A 12,605-nucleotide genomic window follows, 5' to 3' on the forward strand; every position below is an offset into this window, starting at 1 on the left:
ATCCATTTTAGAGCAACTTTCAGTACTTCTTTTCTTTCGTGACTAAGAATGCATTCTATGGATACATTACATTTTTAGCATTTCATAAAATTCATCAGTGAATCTATTTGATCCTGGGCTTTTCCCTATGAAAAGATTTTTTTTATTATTAATTCAATCTATTTTTAGGTCTGTTCTGATTTTCTGTATCTTCTTGAATCAGGTTCATCAGTTTTGTTTTAAGATTTTGTTTATTTAATCATGAGAGACACAGAGAGAGAGGCAGAGACACAGGCAGAGGGAGAAGCAGACTCCATGCAGGGAGCCTGATGTGGGACTCGATCCCGGGTCTCCAGGATCACATCCTGGGCGGAAGGCAGGTGCTAAACCGCTGAGTCACCCGGGCTGCCCTCCTTAAACATTTTAAATGACTGAATTAAAAGTCTTTGCATAATAAGATGAATGCTTGGGCTTCCTCAAGGATGGTTTCTACTGATTGCCTTTTCCCTTCATATGCCATACTTTCCTTTTTCTTTCCATGTCCAATAGTTTGTGTTGAAAATTGGAAAAATCTAATATGATGGGGCAACTTTGAAAACCAGATACTCTATCCTCTCCAGGATTATTATTTTCTGAAACCATACTGTAAAGCCTTTATTCTTTGATGCATGTGACCACTGAAGTCTCTATTACTTTAGTGGTCAACTAATTATTGAACAGATTTCTTTAAACACTTGGACCAATAAGTCTCCCAGTTTTTGGCAAGGGACTCTGTGTATGGGTGTGTGTGTTGAGCATGCCGGGGAGTCTTGTGTAGATCCTCCTGGTCATATAGAGGTAAAAACTGAGGGAATTCAGGGTGCCTAGGTGGCTCAATTGGTTATGTATATATGACTCTTGTTTTCAGTTCAGGTCTTGATCTCAGAGTTGTGAGTTCAAGCCCCACGCTGGGCTCCATGCTGGGCATGCGGCCAACTTAAAAAGAAAAGAAAAAAAAAAAAAAAAAAGATGGGAAATTCAGGTCTCCCCAGGCATGCACACAGCCCCTTCCATGTGTGGCCTTATATTTTTCAGAAACTTTTCAAAACTTTCAATGGACATCTCATTCCCCATCTTTTCCTAAGTTTTTTTTTTAATTTGTGAAAGTACAAAAATATGGAATGCTTCACGAATTTTCATGTCATCCTTGCGCAGGGGCCATGCTAATCTTCTCTGTATTGTTCTAATTCTAGTATATATGCTGCCGAAGGGAGCACTTTTCCTAAGTTTTTTTAGACAGCTTGTTTTTTGTTCCAACTCATAGCCATCTCAGGAAGTTGAGGTATTAAACAATTGCTGGTGATTATTTTTAACAAACTCACCTAGGGAAAAGGTTGTTCACACTGGGAGCACTTTGAGAGCTGTTAAAGACAAGCCCTGGGATGCCTGGGTGGCTCAATGGTTGCGTATCTGCCTTCAGCTTAGAGTGTGATCCCCGTTCAGGATCGAGTTCCATATCAGGCTCCCTGTGAGGAGCCTGCTTCTCCCTCTGCCTCTGTGTGCCTCTGTCTCTGCCTCTCTGTGTCCCTCATTAATAAATAAATAAAAATCTTAAAAAAACAAAAATACAAGCCCTGAGAGGAGGACTTACATGGAACTGCCAGACAGGTCAAATGACAATTCACTGGGAATGGGGCTTTTTGGAGGAATCCAACCTCACTCTGTACCCTCCTGTTGTTGTTAGACTCCTGAGTTTCACCATAATTATGGGGCTTTTCTTTTCCAAAGCTTCTGTGGAGCTAGGAAAAGGGAGATGAAAATAGGGTGAATTAAAATATCACAAAACTTACTGTCCTTACCAAGGTGGAACTATTTTTTCTTTAATAAATGTTTCTGGACTGTTACAAGTCTTTGGTTAATTTCCATTTTTGTCAGTGTTCCCACTGCTTTCATGGAGAGGATTTTCAGAGGTTTTACCCTGCTATTCTGATACCCTCATGTGAATTTGCTTGCAGCAATCAAGCTGTGTCACCAAATATCCTATGAAACAGGGGCTTATTTTCTTTGCCCTTAGGGATGCTTTGGGGGAGACATCTTTAAAGTATCACTGGACCTCTGAGGTTATGGGATAACTTCAGGTTCTTTAAGGAGAAGGGGGCAGCAGCAGGACCAGCCTCTTAAGAGAAGTCCTCTAAAAGCTATAACCTGTCCACTCTCAGGATCTTATATAGATTCCTGGTTGGGTCCATGTCTGCTCATCCCTGCACCCTGCCCTTGCAATCTACACCAAGTCTGGTAAGTGTGTGTCATATCATATCAGAAATCTGTCTGGAGTGCTTAAGCCAGGGCTTCTATTTGTGGAAGGCTTTGTGTCTGTGCTAGAAGTTATATTTATGGAGTGAAAGCAGCCATACCTGGGAAAGAAGTCCAAAGCACCCAGCATCATCACACAGGAAGTTACAAGTTAACTACAGTTTACATAAATGACACTAAATGCTTGAGACGTGTGAGACTTACAGATATTTATATACCTGGCCTTAGTGAACTCTTAAGACTTCATGGCCTTCTGGCTGATTATAGAATCATTTCAGAAGCCCCTCTACCTCCTCCCTATGTTTGAAGCACACATAATGCTTTCTCACAACTATGGGTCTCACCTGACCATCTGTATCATGATTCAGACAATACACCAGACATGTAAGATGAACTGGATTTTGGCAGCTGAAATTGTTTAAATGCTTACCTTAGAGGAGCTCATCACAGTTTCAAAGGACAATCTGTTGGCTTATGTATTGAGTAATATGCTACGTCAGCAAACAATGGCCACATCTGGCTTGTGTTTGGCCTCTGAACTAAGTTGTTGTTTTTAAGAGTTGGTTAAAAAAAAATATGCAACAAAGAACATGTTTGGTTTGTAAAGCCTAGCGTATTTACTAATCTGATCCTTTATGGAAAAAGCCTGACTACCTCTCAGTAACAGAATCATGGATTTAAGTAACCAGTAATATCCTAGGACAGTCAAACACCATGATGAGATGATAGAACCAAAGGGCACAAAAAAACTTGAAATATTACTTTAATGCTCTGGGCATTTTCAACATTCATAAAATCACCTTATTTCAGAGGTCATTTCCTCTTAGGTACAGATTCTGTGTCCAGGATCAGAGACAAGGGTACCACTGAATTTTCTCCACAGCACCCACATGGTGCAGGGGACCTACTCTGGCACCTTGTCTTCTCTAGCAGAGTCCCCACCACACCCACAACAGGGCTTGATCCACACCTGCTTGACACAATGTTGGCTGTCAATGAAAACACACTCTGTAGCTTCACTGCTGCTTGCAGATTCTGTGGATCCCATACATTTCCAACACTACCAGATATTCCAAGTCTGTGATCATTATCCTGAGGCGCTAGTGAAACAGCAAGTCAGCCATTGAGTATGCCAGAACCTGTTCCACTATATCATACAGACACTGAGGCACTTCAATGTTCTGGGTAAAATTGAGTTTATAATTACCATAGGAGTTAAGAGCGAGGGAAGGAGTTTTCTCTCAATAATTCATAACCTTAACATATATTTAGCAGATTTATACATTCCTGTCTGTTTACATTTGTTGTCAAGGCTTCACAAACTGTTGAAGTCAATGAGAGTACATTTGAGTTTACAAATGCTGGGACAAGAAGCAAAGAGAGAACATGCTTTAGACAGTAGTTGCTTGTATCCTGAAAATGTAGGTCAACACACTGACCAACAACACGGTCATTCTTAAAGAAATGCCTGTCCTTCCAAAAGGAACTTTTTAAAAAAAGCCCTAGGCCTTGTTTGATTATTCTCAGGTAGTAATGTGTTTGTCCTTTCTTCTCAAGCAGTGGTTCAAGGCATCTCAAAGCATACTGACACCTGAGGTTCTGATTTAATTGGTCAGAGGTGGGAGAGAAAGGGAGGGTGGTGAAACCAACATTTTTCAAAAGCTTCCCAAGTGATTCCAGCATAAAGTCAGCACTGAGAACCTTGGTACCACAGGTTCTCGAGTCTTCCTAATCTTACCTGTCCTCACTAAAAGTCCTTGAGGTAGTCCCCAGGCCAGGCAACGATCTCTTCCATGAGATCAGAAACTAAGGCACAGAGAGGTTAACAGGTTCATCTCACACTGTGCGGCCAAATGATGGGACCAATATAGGAATTAACATCTCTAAATAAACAACACCTCCGCCCCCTCAATGGGCGACACATCGGCAGACTGCATATATAAAGACTAACTGAGGAGGAAGGAATGATCATCTGTGCCCAAGGTATCATGGAAGGGTGTGGACACAGTTCTGAGCCAACCATACCAATCGAAAATAAAGCGTAAAATAGATACTTAATTGAAACCATGTGAGGAATGAAGTACAACTTTCTTTCTAAAGCCTTACTTCCCTCACATATATGCTATTGATTTGTTTCTTAAAAAATCCATCAAGATCCATGGGCTTGCAAATCTAAATTTAGTTCTGTCATTGTAAGAGTTGGAAAACTCAAATGTCCCTTTAAATTAGGTCCAAAAGGTCATTACAAATCTGCATTCACATGTGATAGCATGATAAAAACTTCCATGCTTTTCCCATCAACAGTCCACAGAGACTTCTCAAGGACTCAGTATCTTAATACTTTCTAAATGGGTCATGATCTGCTCAAAGTCCCCAAAGACTAATCCAACAGTGCTGGACCTCCAAGATTGACTTTCACTGCTGACTGTTTTATTTTGCTCTGGACACAAACTTTATCATCTGTATTTTGGGTGACCACCAGGCCTTTTATTTTGTAATTCCAAATTTGCAGAAGAGCCAAGCCAGTTGGGCCTTTCTCCTTTACCCTGACATTATGCCATCACATCCTACACCCACTGCTGCATCTATTAAATACTCCTTATTTCTTTCTTCACTGTGAGCTCCCACATCTCATCATGTTTGAGGAGGCATTGCTCTTTTCTCTTTTTAAAAATGTTTCCACAATGGCAGAACTGTTGTTTGGTGCCACACAGAAATAACAATGGAGCACACATATATACAAAGGAAGAACACAGCATGTACTGGACAGGAGGCCTGTGGTGGTTCCCAGGACCCTCTAAGAAGGACCTGTTCATTCAGCTCACGCTGAACACAAGAAGCATCTTGTTCTTCCCATGGCTAGTGATGTAGCCTCCTGAAAAATCTGCAGAATATTTGACCAGCAAGTGGAAATTACACCTAACAGGACACATTAGTTGACTTACAAGATGCTATGTGGAGCTCTGAAACCACATCTTTCCCATTTTAGGAGACTCTCCCATTCAGGCTAGACATACACTCATTTAGACCCTTGCCCTGATGTTAAGAGGCACAAGCAGGCAGAGAATCCTCCCTGGAACAAAACCCGCCCTTCCAGCTCCCACGGAAGGTGTTTAGAGAGCAAGAAAATAGAGGAAAGCTATCTGTGCCTGGGGCAGTGCCACCTAGTGGTGTTGGTGGTGGTGGTGGTGTGTGTGTGTAATTCTACCCCTGCCCCAGACAGGGGTTTTTACAAAGTTTAAGACAACAGCAAAAAAAGGGAACAAAAGGGAGCTTTGCAAAAGTGCATGTAGAATTCTGGTTAAAATAAAGATAACTGAGAATCATATTTCAAAGACCCACCACACCCAACTATTAAGTATAGCAAGACATTGTGTTTTTTCTCTCTCATGCTTATTTGATGCTTATGGGTTTGTGGCAGACTTGCTGCTTGGTTTCTAAAACATGCACAGAGCAGATCGAGAGCAGCATTTGCCGTTTCGGTGCCCAGCCCACATCAACCCTGATGGGTGACTGATCAAACGCCATCAGAAACATGGTGAGGAAATCCCCCTCCGCTGTGAGGTGGTGCCCAGCATGAAACCAAGGACTGTTGGTGCATGCTTGTCCGGACTTTTCTGGGCAGGGTGTTGTGGAGAGGGATGGGCAGAGAAACACTGGCAACCTCCCAAATTCTATAATATCCAATGCCTGTCCCAGACGGAAGGGTTGCAGCTGGGCATAGAGCTAAGGCACTAAGGCTGCAGCAGGTGGAAAGACACCAACCAAAGGTCCGACAGTCTCAACCCCCAGGGAGGAAAGGCGCTGCTCACAATGCTGCCTTAGGATAAAAATTGGATTTTTTGAAGAATAAGAACATAAAATACTCAAATCCCTGTCTTTTCCCCTTAGAAGAATATTTTACTCCCCCCTCAGAGAAATTTGCTTCAGTTTTCACATCTTAATAGCAATGCTGAGAGCGCCACCTGGGAACCCCTGAGCAACCACTCTTTCGGGAAGGTGCCTTTTCCTCTCGTGTTCTCTCTTCTACCGTGTTCTCTCTTCTACCGTGGCTCTGCCGGTTGCTTCTCTTTCTCCAGTCCTGGCTTGGTAATGAGCAATCCTGACCTTTCACCTTCCCCTGGAGCAGGAGCTCGTGGTTCTTCTGAGGCAGCTCTGAGCACCTCCCTCAGTCACAGCTTGATGAACGCAGCTGGCTGGATGTGCTGCGGCTCCACATCTGGGGGTGGGAAGACACTGGATATGGCAATGTCCACGATGCCCTGGCACAGTTCTGCATAAAGCCTCCTGAAATGTTTTTCAAAAAACATCACTGACAATGTTCATCAAAGTACATGTGAAAAGTCAGTTTTTTTTCACCAGGACCTGCCCTAGATATTCCATCTCATGACCAAATTTATAAAATTGGTTTCCATGCTACATACAAAAGCTGCATGAAGATCAAGCATCACCTTAACAAATATTTCTCAAAGGTCTCAGGTGAATAGACAACTTCTGCTCTCACTGTCAGAGAAGAGGGGCAATTTCAATAGAGTATAAGAGCCATCTTGCCTGTCTGTGGTGGGTATACTTGGAGGGAAAGCACCTTCTCATTGTGGCTGAGGAGATTCTAGGAAAGGCTCTCAAGGGGTGACAAATAAGTTGAGACCTGAAGAATGAGTGAAGTGGATGACAAGACAATAGTAGATGACAGGGTAGAAAAGAGGACAGAGAGGAGAGATAGACCCAGGAGATAGAAGGAGGGGAAAGAGGAAAAGGAGGAGAAGAGAGAGTATGTGTTGGGGGAGGGGGAGAAGAAGGGTTGCACCAATGGAAGGAGCAGAGAACACTCAGAATGGATTTATTTTTATTTTTTATTTTTTGGATTTTTAAAAAAGATTTTTATTTATTTATTCAGGAGAGATACAGAGAGAGAGAGAAGCAGAGACACAGGCAGAGGGATAAGCAGGTTCCATGCAGGGAGCCCGATGTGGGACTCGATCTTGGGACTCCAGGATCATGCCCTGGGCCGAAGGCAGGCGCTAAACCGCTGAGCCACCCAGGGATCCCCGAGAGTGGATTTTATTGGAGCAGGAGCATCCCCATTAGAAGGCTTTCTGCAAAAGCCTCCACATTGGGGGTGGACAGTAGAGGATTGTTAAGGCTGGAGGACAAGGTCCCAATGGACAGAACTTGAGGGTAATGGAAAGGAGGAGGCTGGATCGTGGTCAGAAGTCCAGCTTGGATTCTGTGGGGAAGGGAGGTGGACATTCACAGGGATGGGAGAGTCTGGGGCAGGGGGTGCCTCTCAGACATCCACAGACATCCTTGCAGGACACTGGGCAGGCAGGTGCACACACTGGTCTGGAACTCTGGACTGTGATACAATTTGGTGGTCTTAAAATTATGAAGTTGAATAAGATCACATTCAGAGAAAGTGCAGGGGAGAGAGAAGACAACACCCAGGGCTGAGGCACTGACACAGGTCCACTGATGAGGAACAATAAGCCAATCTTGCCCACATTTCCTCAGTCAAAACTTCCCAGTACAGATTGTGCCTGAAGCCATGATAGAAGTACATCTCAGCAAGGTGTGAGCAGCTGCCTCAAAGGCTGTTGAGAGGTGGGATGTCCGCACAGAAAGGGGCCACTGGACTTGGCAATATGGACTTGGGTGGGGACCTTCAAAGAACAATTTCTATGGGGGGGGATGGTATACAGCCCAGAATGGACCGCAGTACAGATGAGAATACAGGAAGAGAAGACAGCCTGAGTAGACACTGCTTTCCAGAAGTTTGTCTGTGACAGGAGCAAGAAGAAGGAGTCACCAGAGCAGGATGAGGCTTCAAGGGAGGGCTCTTTTTTAACAGATGGGGAGATCTGCTGCATATGCACATGCTGATGGAAACCATATCCCAAAGAGGGGGAGAAGGTGATACTGTGAATGAGAAAGACAAAGAGACATGGGACAGGATAAGGAGGGGATAGGGTATAGAACACAAGGGAGGACTGAACCTTTATTGGAAGGACAAGGGAAAACAGGCATATTGCTGTGGATTTGGTGAACGGAAGATGTGAGCCATCCTGTTCTCCTCTTTGCTTCAGGTGGCTTACCTCTCCTTCTTCCATCCCACTCAGTTCCAAACACCACCCCTCAATAGCAGCCCTTTGCTCAATGATATTATCTTTAGCATCCTTTATCAAAGATAAAGCATGTCCCAGTTTGTGACCCAGGCCCCATTATGGGGCCTCGCAGGTTGGGAGTACTAAGAGTACTGGTTAGCTGAAAGGACTGCCAAACAAGAATAATCACACCTGCCATGTTGTGGCCATGGAGCAGGTGGCAAAGGCCTGGCTCCTAATGAAAGAGCTACTTGTATGTTAACACTGCCCCTTATAGGTCCAGGACTTTCTCCTGAAATGTGGAAGATACCTCAACTCCTCTAAGACATGGATGTGGGAAACCTGAAGGGTCTTGACCTGATGAAAACCATCTTTAGAAGAACCAGCAGCATTCAAGGATCATGTCCACCTGACTTCCACTTACATCTAAGACCTCCGTGATGCTTCTGAGGGTACGTTCTGTTCATCTGTGCATCTCCCACAGAGCCCGGCACAGGGCATAGTCCCACTAGATGCTACATCCCCCTTTCGCCCTTTTGAAGGCTCTCCTCCCCTCCTCTCCATGGTATATGTGACACTCTTCTCTCTATCCTAGTTCTAGCTCCACTGTGTCTACAACGCCTTCTCAGAATACTTCCTGCCTGAGGAGGCCCTCAATTTCTTGGTTATCAGTGTCCCCTCTCCCCTCTCCCAAACTCACAGGACCTCCATTCCCTGAACTGGTCACACAAAAGGGTCTCCTCTGACAGTTATTAGCTTTGCTTGAAACCCTCATTCATAGCACCTACCTGAGTAGACTACTGCTCAACACACATGGGGGAATTGGGAAGGACTGACCCAGCAAAGCCTCCCTGCTAGCCAGGGTCCTGCCAAAGGACATCTCCCTAACAATAAACAGTCTATGCTTGAACACTCTGGTAATGGGAGCTCACCACCTTGCCAAGACCGACTATCCAACTGTGGAACCAACTTCCCATTTGTTAAAACACAGTGATGTTCAGGCTTACTGAGCACAAGCAGGGGCGCCGTTGACCTCAATGAGCCAGACCTTCAGCGTCTCATCCACCATGAAGTCGAAGCCAAAGAGCTGGAAGCTCTGGTAAGGGAGGTACCTGGTGCTGATGGCAGGCTCCACACTCATGAGGCAGCTTCTGCAGGGCAAAGGAAGAGAGCTCACTGAGAGTGGGTTGGTTGAAGCAGAAGGAACATGGAAAATGTGCTTGGCTGATTTTATATCAAAAGTGATGATAAAATATCCACTTGGACTTAATTCTCTCTTTTATTTATTATATTGTATTTAAGATTTTATTTTGAAGTATCTCTACCAATGTAGGGCTCAAACTCACAACCCAGAGATCAAGAGTTGCAAGCTCTACCAACTGAGCCAGCCAAGTGCCCCAATTCTCTTTCAAATTTGTTACTAATAGGGGTACCTGGGTGGCTCAGTCAGTTAAGCATCTGCCTTCTGCTGGGGTGTGATCCTGGGGATCCAGCCTCCATCAGGCTCCCTACTCTGCAGGGAGCCTGCTTCTCCCTCTCCTTCTGCCCCTCCCCCTACTTGTGTTCTCTTTCAAATAAATACATAAAATCTTTTAAAAATGTATCACCAATAGAGTCTTTAAGACAATGTTATTTATGAAGCTATTTGTTACAAAACTCTGTAAACACTCATGTTCTTACAAGTAGGGCCTGCTTTCCCAGCACAGGGCTAAGTCACCACAGCCCTTGGAAAGGTGGATTCTTCCAATAGGAGGCTGCACCATGTTTGTAATAAATAAAACACTCCCATGCATTGTTGCCATATAAAAGAAATGGACTACCATTTGGTGAAGAGTAGAATTTGCAGTGAAGTTGGCCTCATCGATTGCTTTGCTTTCATTAGCTCCAGTTCTAATGCCAAATTATTATTAATTAAAAGATTTAAATATTGAAATACAAAATAGAATTACTAGTAACCTCAACTACCATTCAAAAATGGAGAAAAAACACAAAAAAACTGAAAACACAAAAAAGTTGAAAATGAACCTCAGAAACATATTGAGTTATTACATAAGATCTAAGGTCAAGGGCCTAAGACCAGAATCTTGGACAAGTTTTTTAACCTCTCTGAGACAAGCTTTGATTTAAAAAAATATATATTTTATTTATTTATTCATGAGAGAAGAACCAGAGAGAGGCAGAGACACAGGCAGAAGAAGAAGCAGGCTCCATGCAGGGAACCCGATGCGGGACTTGATCCCAGGACCCTGAGATCACAACATGAGCCGAAGGCAGACGCTCAACCACTGAGCCACCTAGGTGCCCCCAAGCTTTGATTTCTTTATCCACAAAGGAAGGGGTAAAAATAATACCTAGTCCTAGTGCTGGGATGGTTCAATTAAATAATTACATAAATAACTTACTAGGGTACCTGGGTGGCTTAGTAGGTTGGGGGTCTGCCTGGTCCTGGGATCAAGCCCCATGTCAGGCTCCCTGCTTAGCAGGAAGTTTGCTTCTCTCTCTTCCTCTGCCCCTTGTCTCCCCGCCACCACCCTGTTTATGCTCTCTCTCTTAACCTTACTACTTGATGGGATGAGCACTGAGTGTTATACTATATGTTGCCAAATCTAACTCCAATAAAAAATATATATACGAAACAAACAAAAAAAACCCCTTACTACTAATAAATCAGTTTTCTAGAATAATTATCCCAGAAAACCTCTGCCATTTCTGTTTTATAAAGATCTTTCCTGCCTTTTCCCCTCAAATGAATGTTGGGGCAAAATATCTATTTCAGTAATAAAATATGTTGTAATGACTCTAAGATTACCAGAGATAGCTTTCCTCCTACACAACTGTATGTTTACAAGGAAAAATTAACGAACTAGCTTTCACGTGACTAACTCCAAGATGCACCCATACAGGTACGTTTTGACTCATGACTTTAAAGAATTGAGACCTCTCTGAATTTGGAGCCAGGATCTTGCTCCTCCAGCCTACCCTCTACCACTACACCCCCAGAAAGGAAAATATTTCTATGCATATGTTTAAACCTTTAAAAGTAATTTTGAGCAGTTAGCTATTTAAGAATCAATTGGAATAAAAATTTCTTCCCTCATTCACCTTTAACGTGAACTGGTAAGCCACATACCACTTTTTTTTTTTTAATAGCTTTATCTCTACTCTATGAGGAAATACCCTTAACTTTTGTTTTAATTAAAATACCCTTTCCGATATTATATTTTTTTTAAAGATTTTATTTATTTATTCGTGAGAGATACAGAGAGAGAGAGGCAGAGACACAGGCAGAGGGAGAAGCAGGCTCCATGCAGGGAGCCCGATGTGGGACTCGACCCTGGGACTCCAGGATCATGCCCCGAGCCAAAGCCAGACGCTCAACTGCTAAGCCACGCAGGCGTCCCTCCAATATCATAATTAAGAAAACTTTTATACTTAATAGAGGCTCATGGAAAAAAAAAAGAGAGAGAAAAAAACCTAACAAAGTGAAAGAAACTCTATGTTCACATAAAGGAAAAGCTGAGAGCTAGAAGCAAATAAAAATTAAATACTATTTTTTTACAGCTAGAAGCTCAAGATTAATAATACACTTTTTCAAGAATTTTTTTTCATCATCAGAGACTTTATACAGTACATCTTTTTTTGGCAGGAGTGGGAAGTTAGGGGGAGGCTAGTTGGGGAGAAAAAAACAAACCATGAGAGCTGTTAGGAGCATTTTTAGCACCAAAGCAGCAACACTGTCTGAACTGTACAGAACAATCAGGGAGGGGGGACAAATACCCAATAAATCTTTTGCCTAAAATAGGAAATCTTTCTTCAGCATACTTGATTTATCCAATGTCAGAATTCTAAGCACCTACAATCCCTGAAGAAATGGGACTCTAATTATTCTGCCAGACTCTATGTAAGAATACATTAAGGAAAAAGTCTTAGTCATTGTGGTAATGTGGTAATGACAAAATGGATGACAGACTAACAGAACAGAATGGAGATTCCTAACATGTATGGCCACCTGATTTATAACAAAGGCTCACTAAAATGCAGTGGGAAAAGGCCAGCCTTTCACACAAATGGTCCTGGGTCAACAAGATGCCCCATAGAGAAACATGAAACCTGACATAGAACAATTCATAGCTTATAGGTCTAAAATGTAAAAGATAGGGACGCTGGGTAGCTCAGTGGTTTAGTACCTATCTTCAGCCCAGGGCATGATCCTAGAGTCCTGGGATCAAGTCC

The 12,605-nt window shown here is 43.1% G+C and overlaps 1 protein-coding gene and 1 non-coding gene across 5 annotated transcripts in view; both read right to left on the reverse strand.

The window, feature by feature from the left end:
• Positions 1-1,128: 1,128 nt before the first annotated feature.
• LOC144281468 (U6 spliceosomal RNA) lies at positions 1,129-1,235 on the reverse strand. The gene has a single exon (XR_013349984.1). It is a non-coding gene; the product is annotated as a U6 spliceosomal RNA (small nuclear RNA).
• Positions 1,236-3,016: 1,781 nt separating this feature from the next.
• The window catches only part of TTL (tubulin tyrosine ligase), a 34,614-nt gene continuing 25,025 nt past the window's right edge, over positions 3,017-12,605 (reverse strand). The window contains exons 6-7 of one of the 4 annotated variants that reach the window (XM_077843287.1): positions 9,380-9,523; positions 3,017-6,558 (exon numbers count right to left, since the gene is read on the reverse strand). In XM_077843287.1, the coding sequence (XP_077699413.1) occupies positions 6,444-6,558; positions 9,380-9,523 (259 nt within the window). In that variant the 3' untranslated portion in view covers positions 3,017-6,443. Of the gene's footprint in view, positions 6,559-6,625; positions 8,188-9,379; positions 9,524-12,605 lie in introns of those variants that run through there. The other 3 variants (XM_077843288.1, XM_077843286.1, XM_077843285.1) reach the window with 3 other exon arrangements.

Source organism: Canis aureus, chromosome 12, assembly GCF_053574225.1.
Source record: "Canis aureus isolate CA01 chromosome 12, VMU_Caureus_v.1.0, whole genome shotgun sequence".
Taxonomy (NCBI): Eukaryota; Metazoa; Chordata; class Mammalia; order Carnivora; family Canidae; genus Canis; species Canis aureus.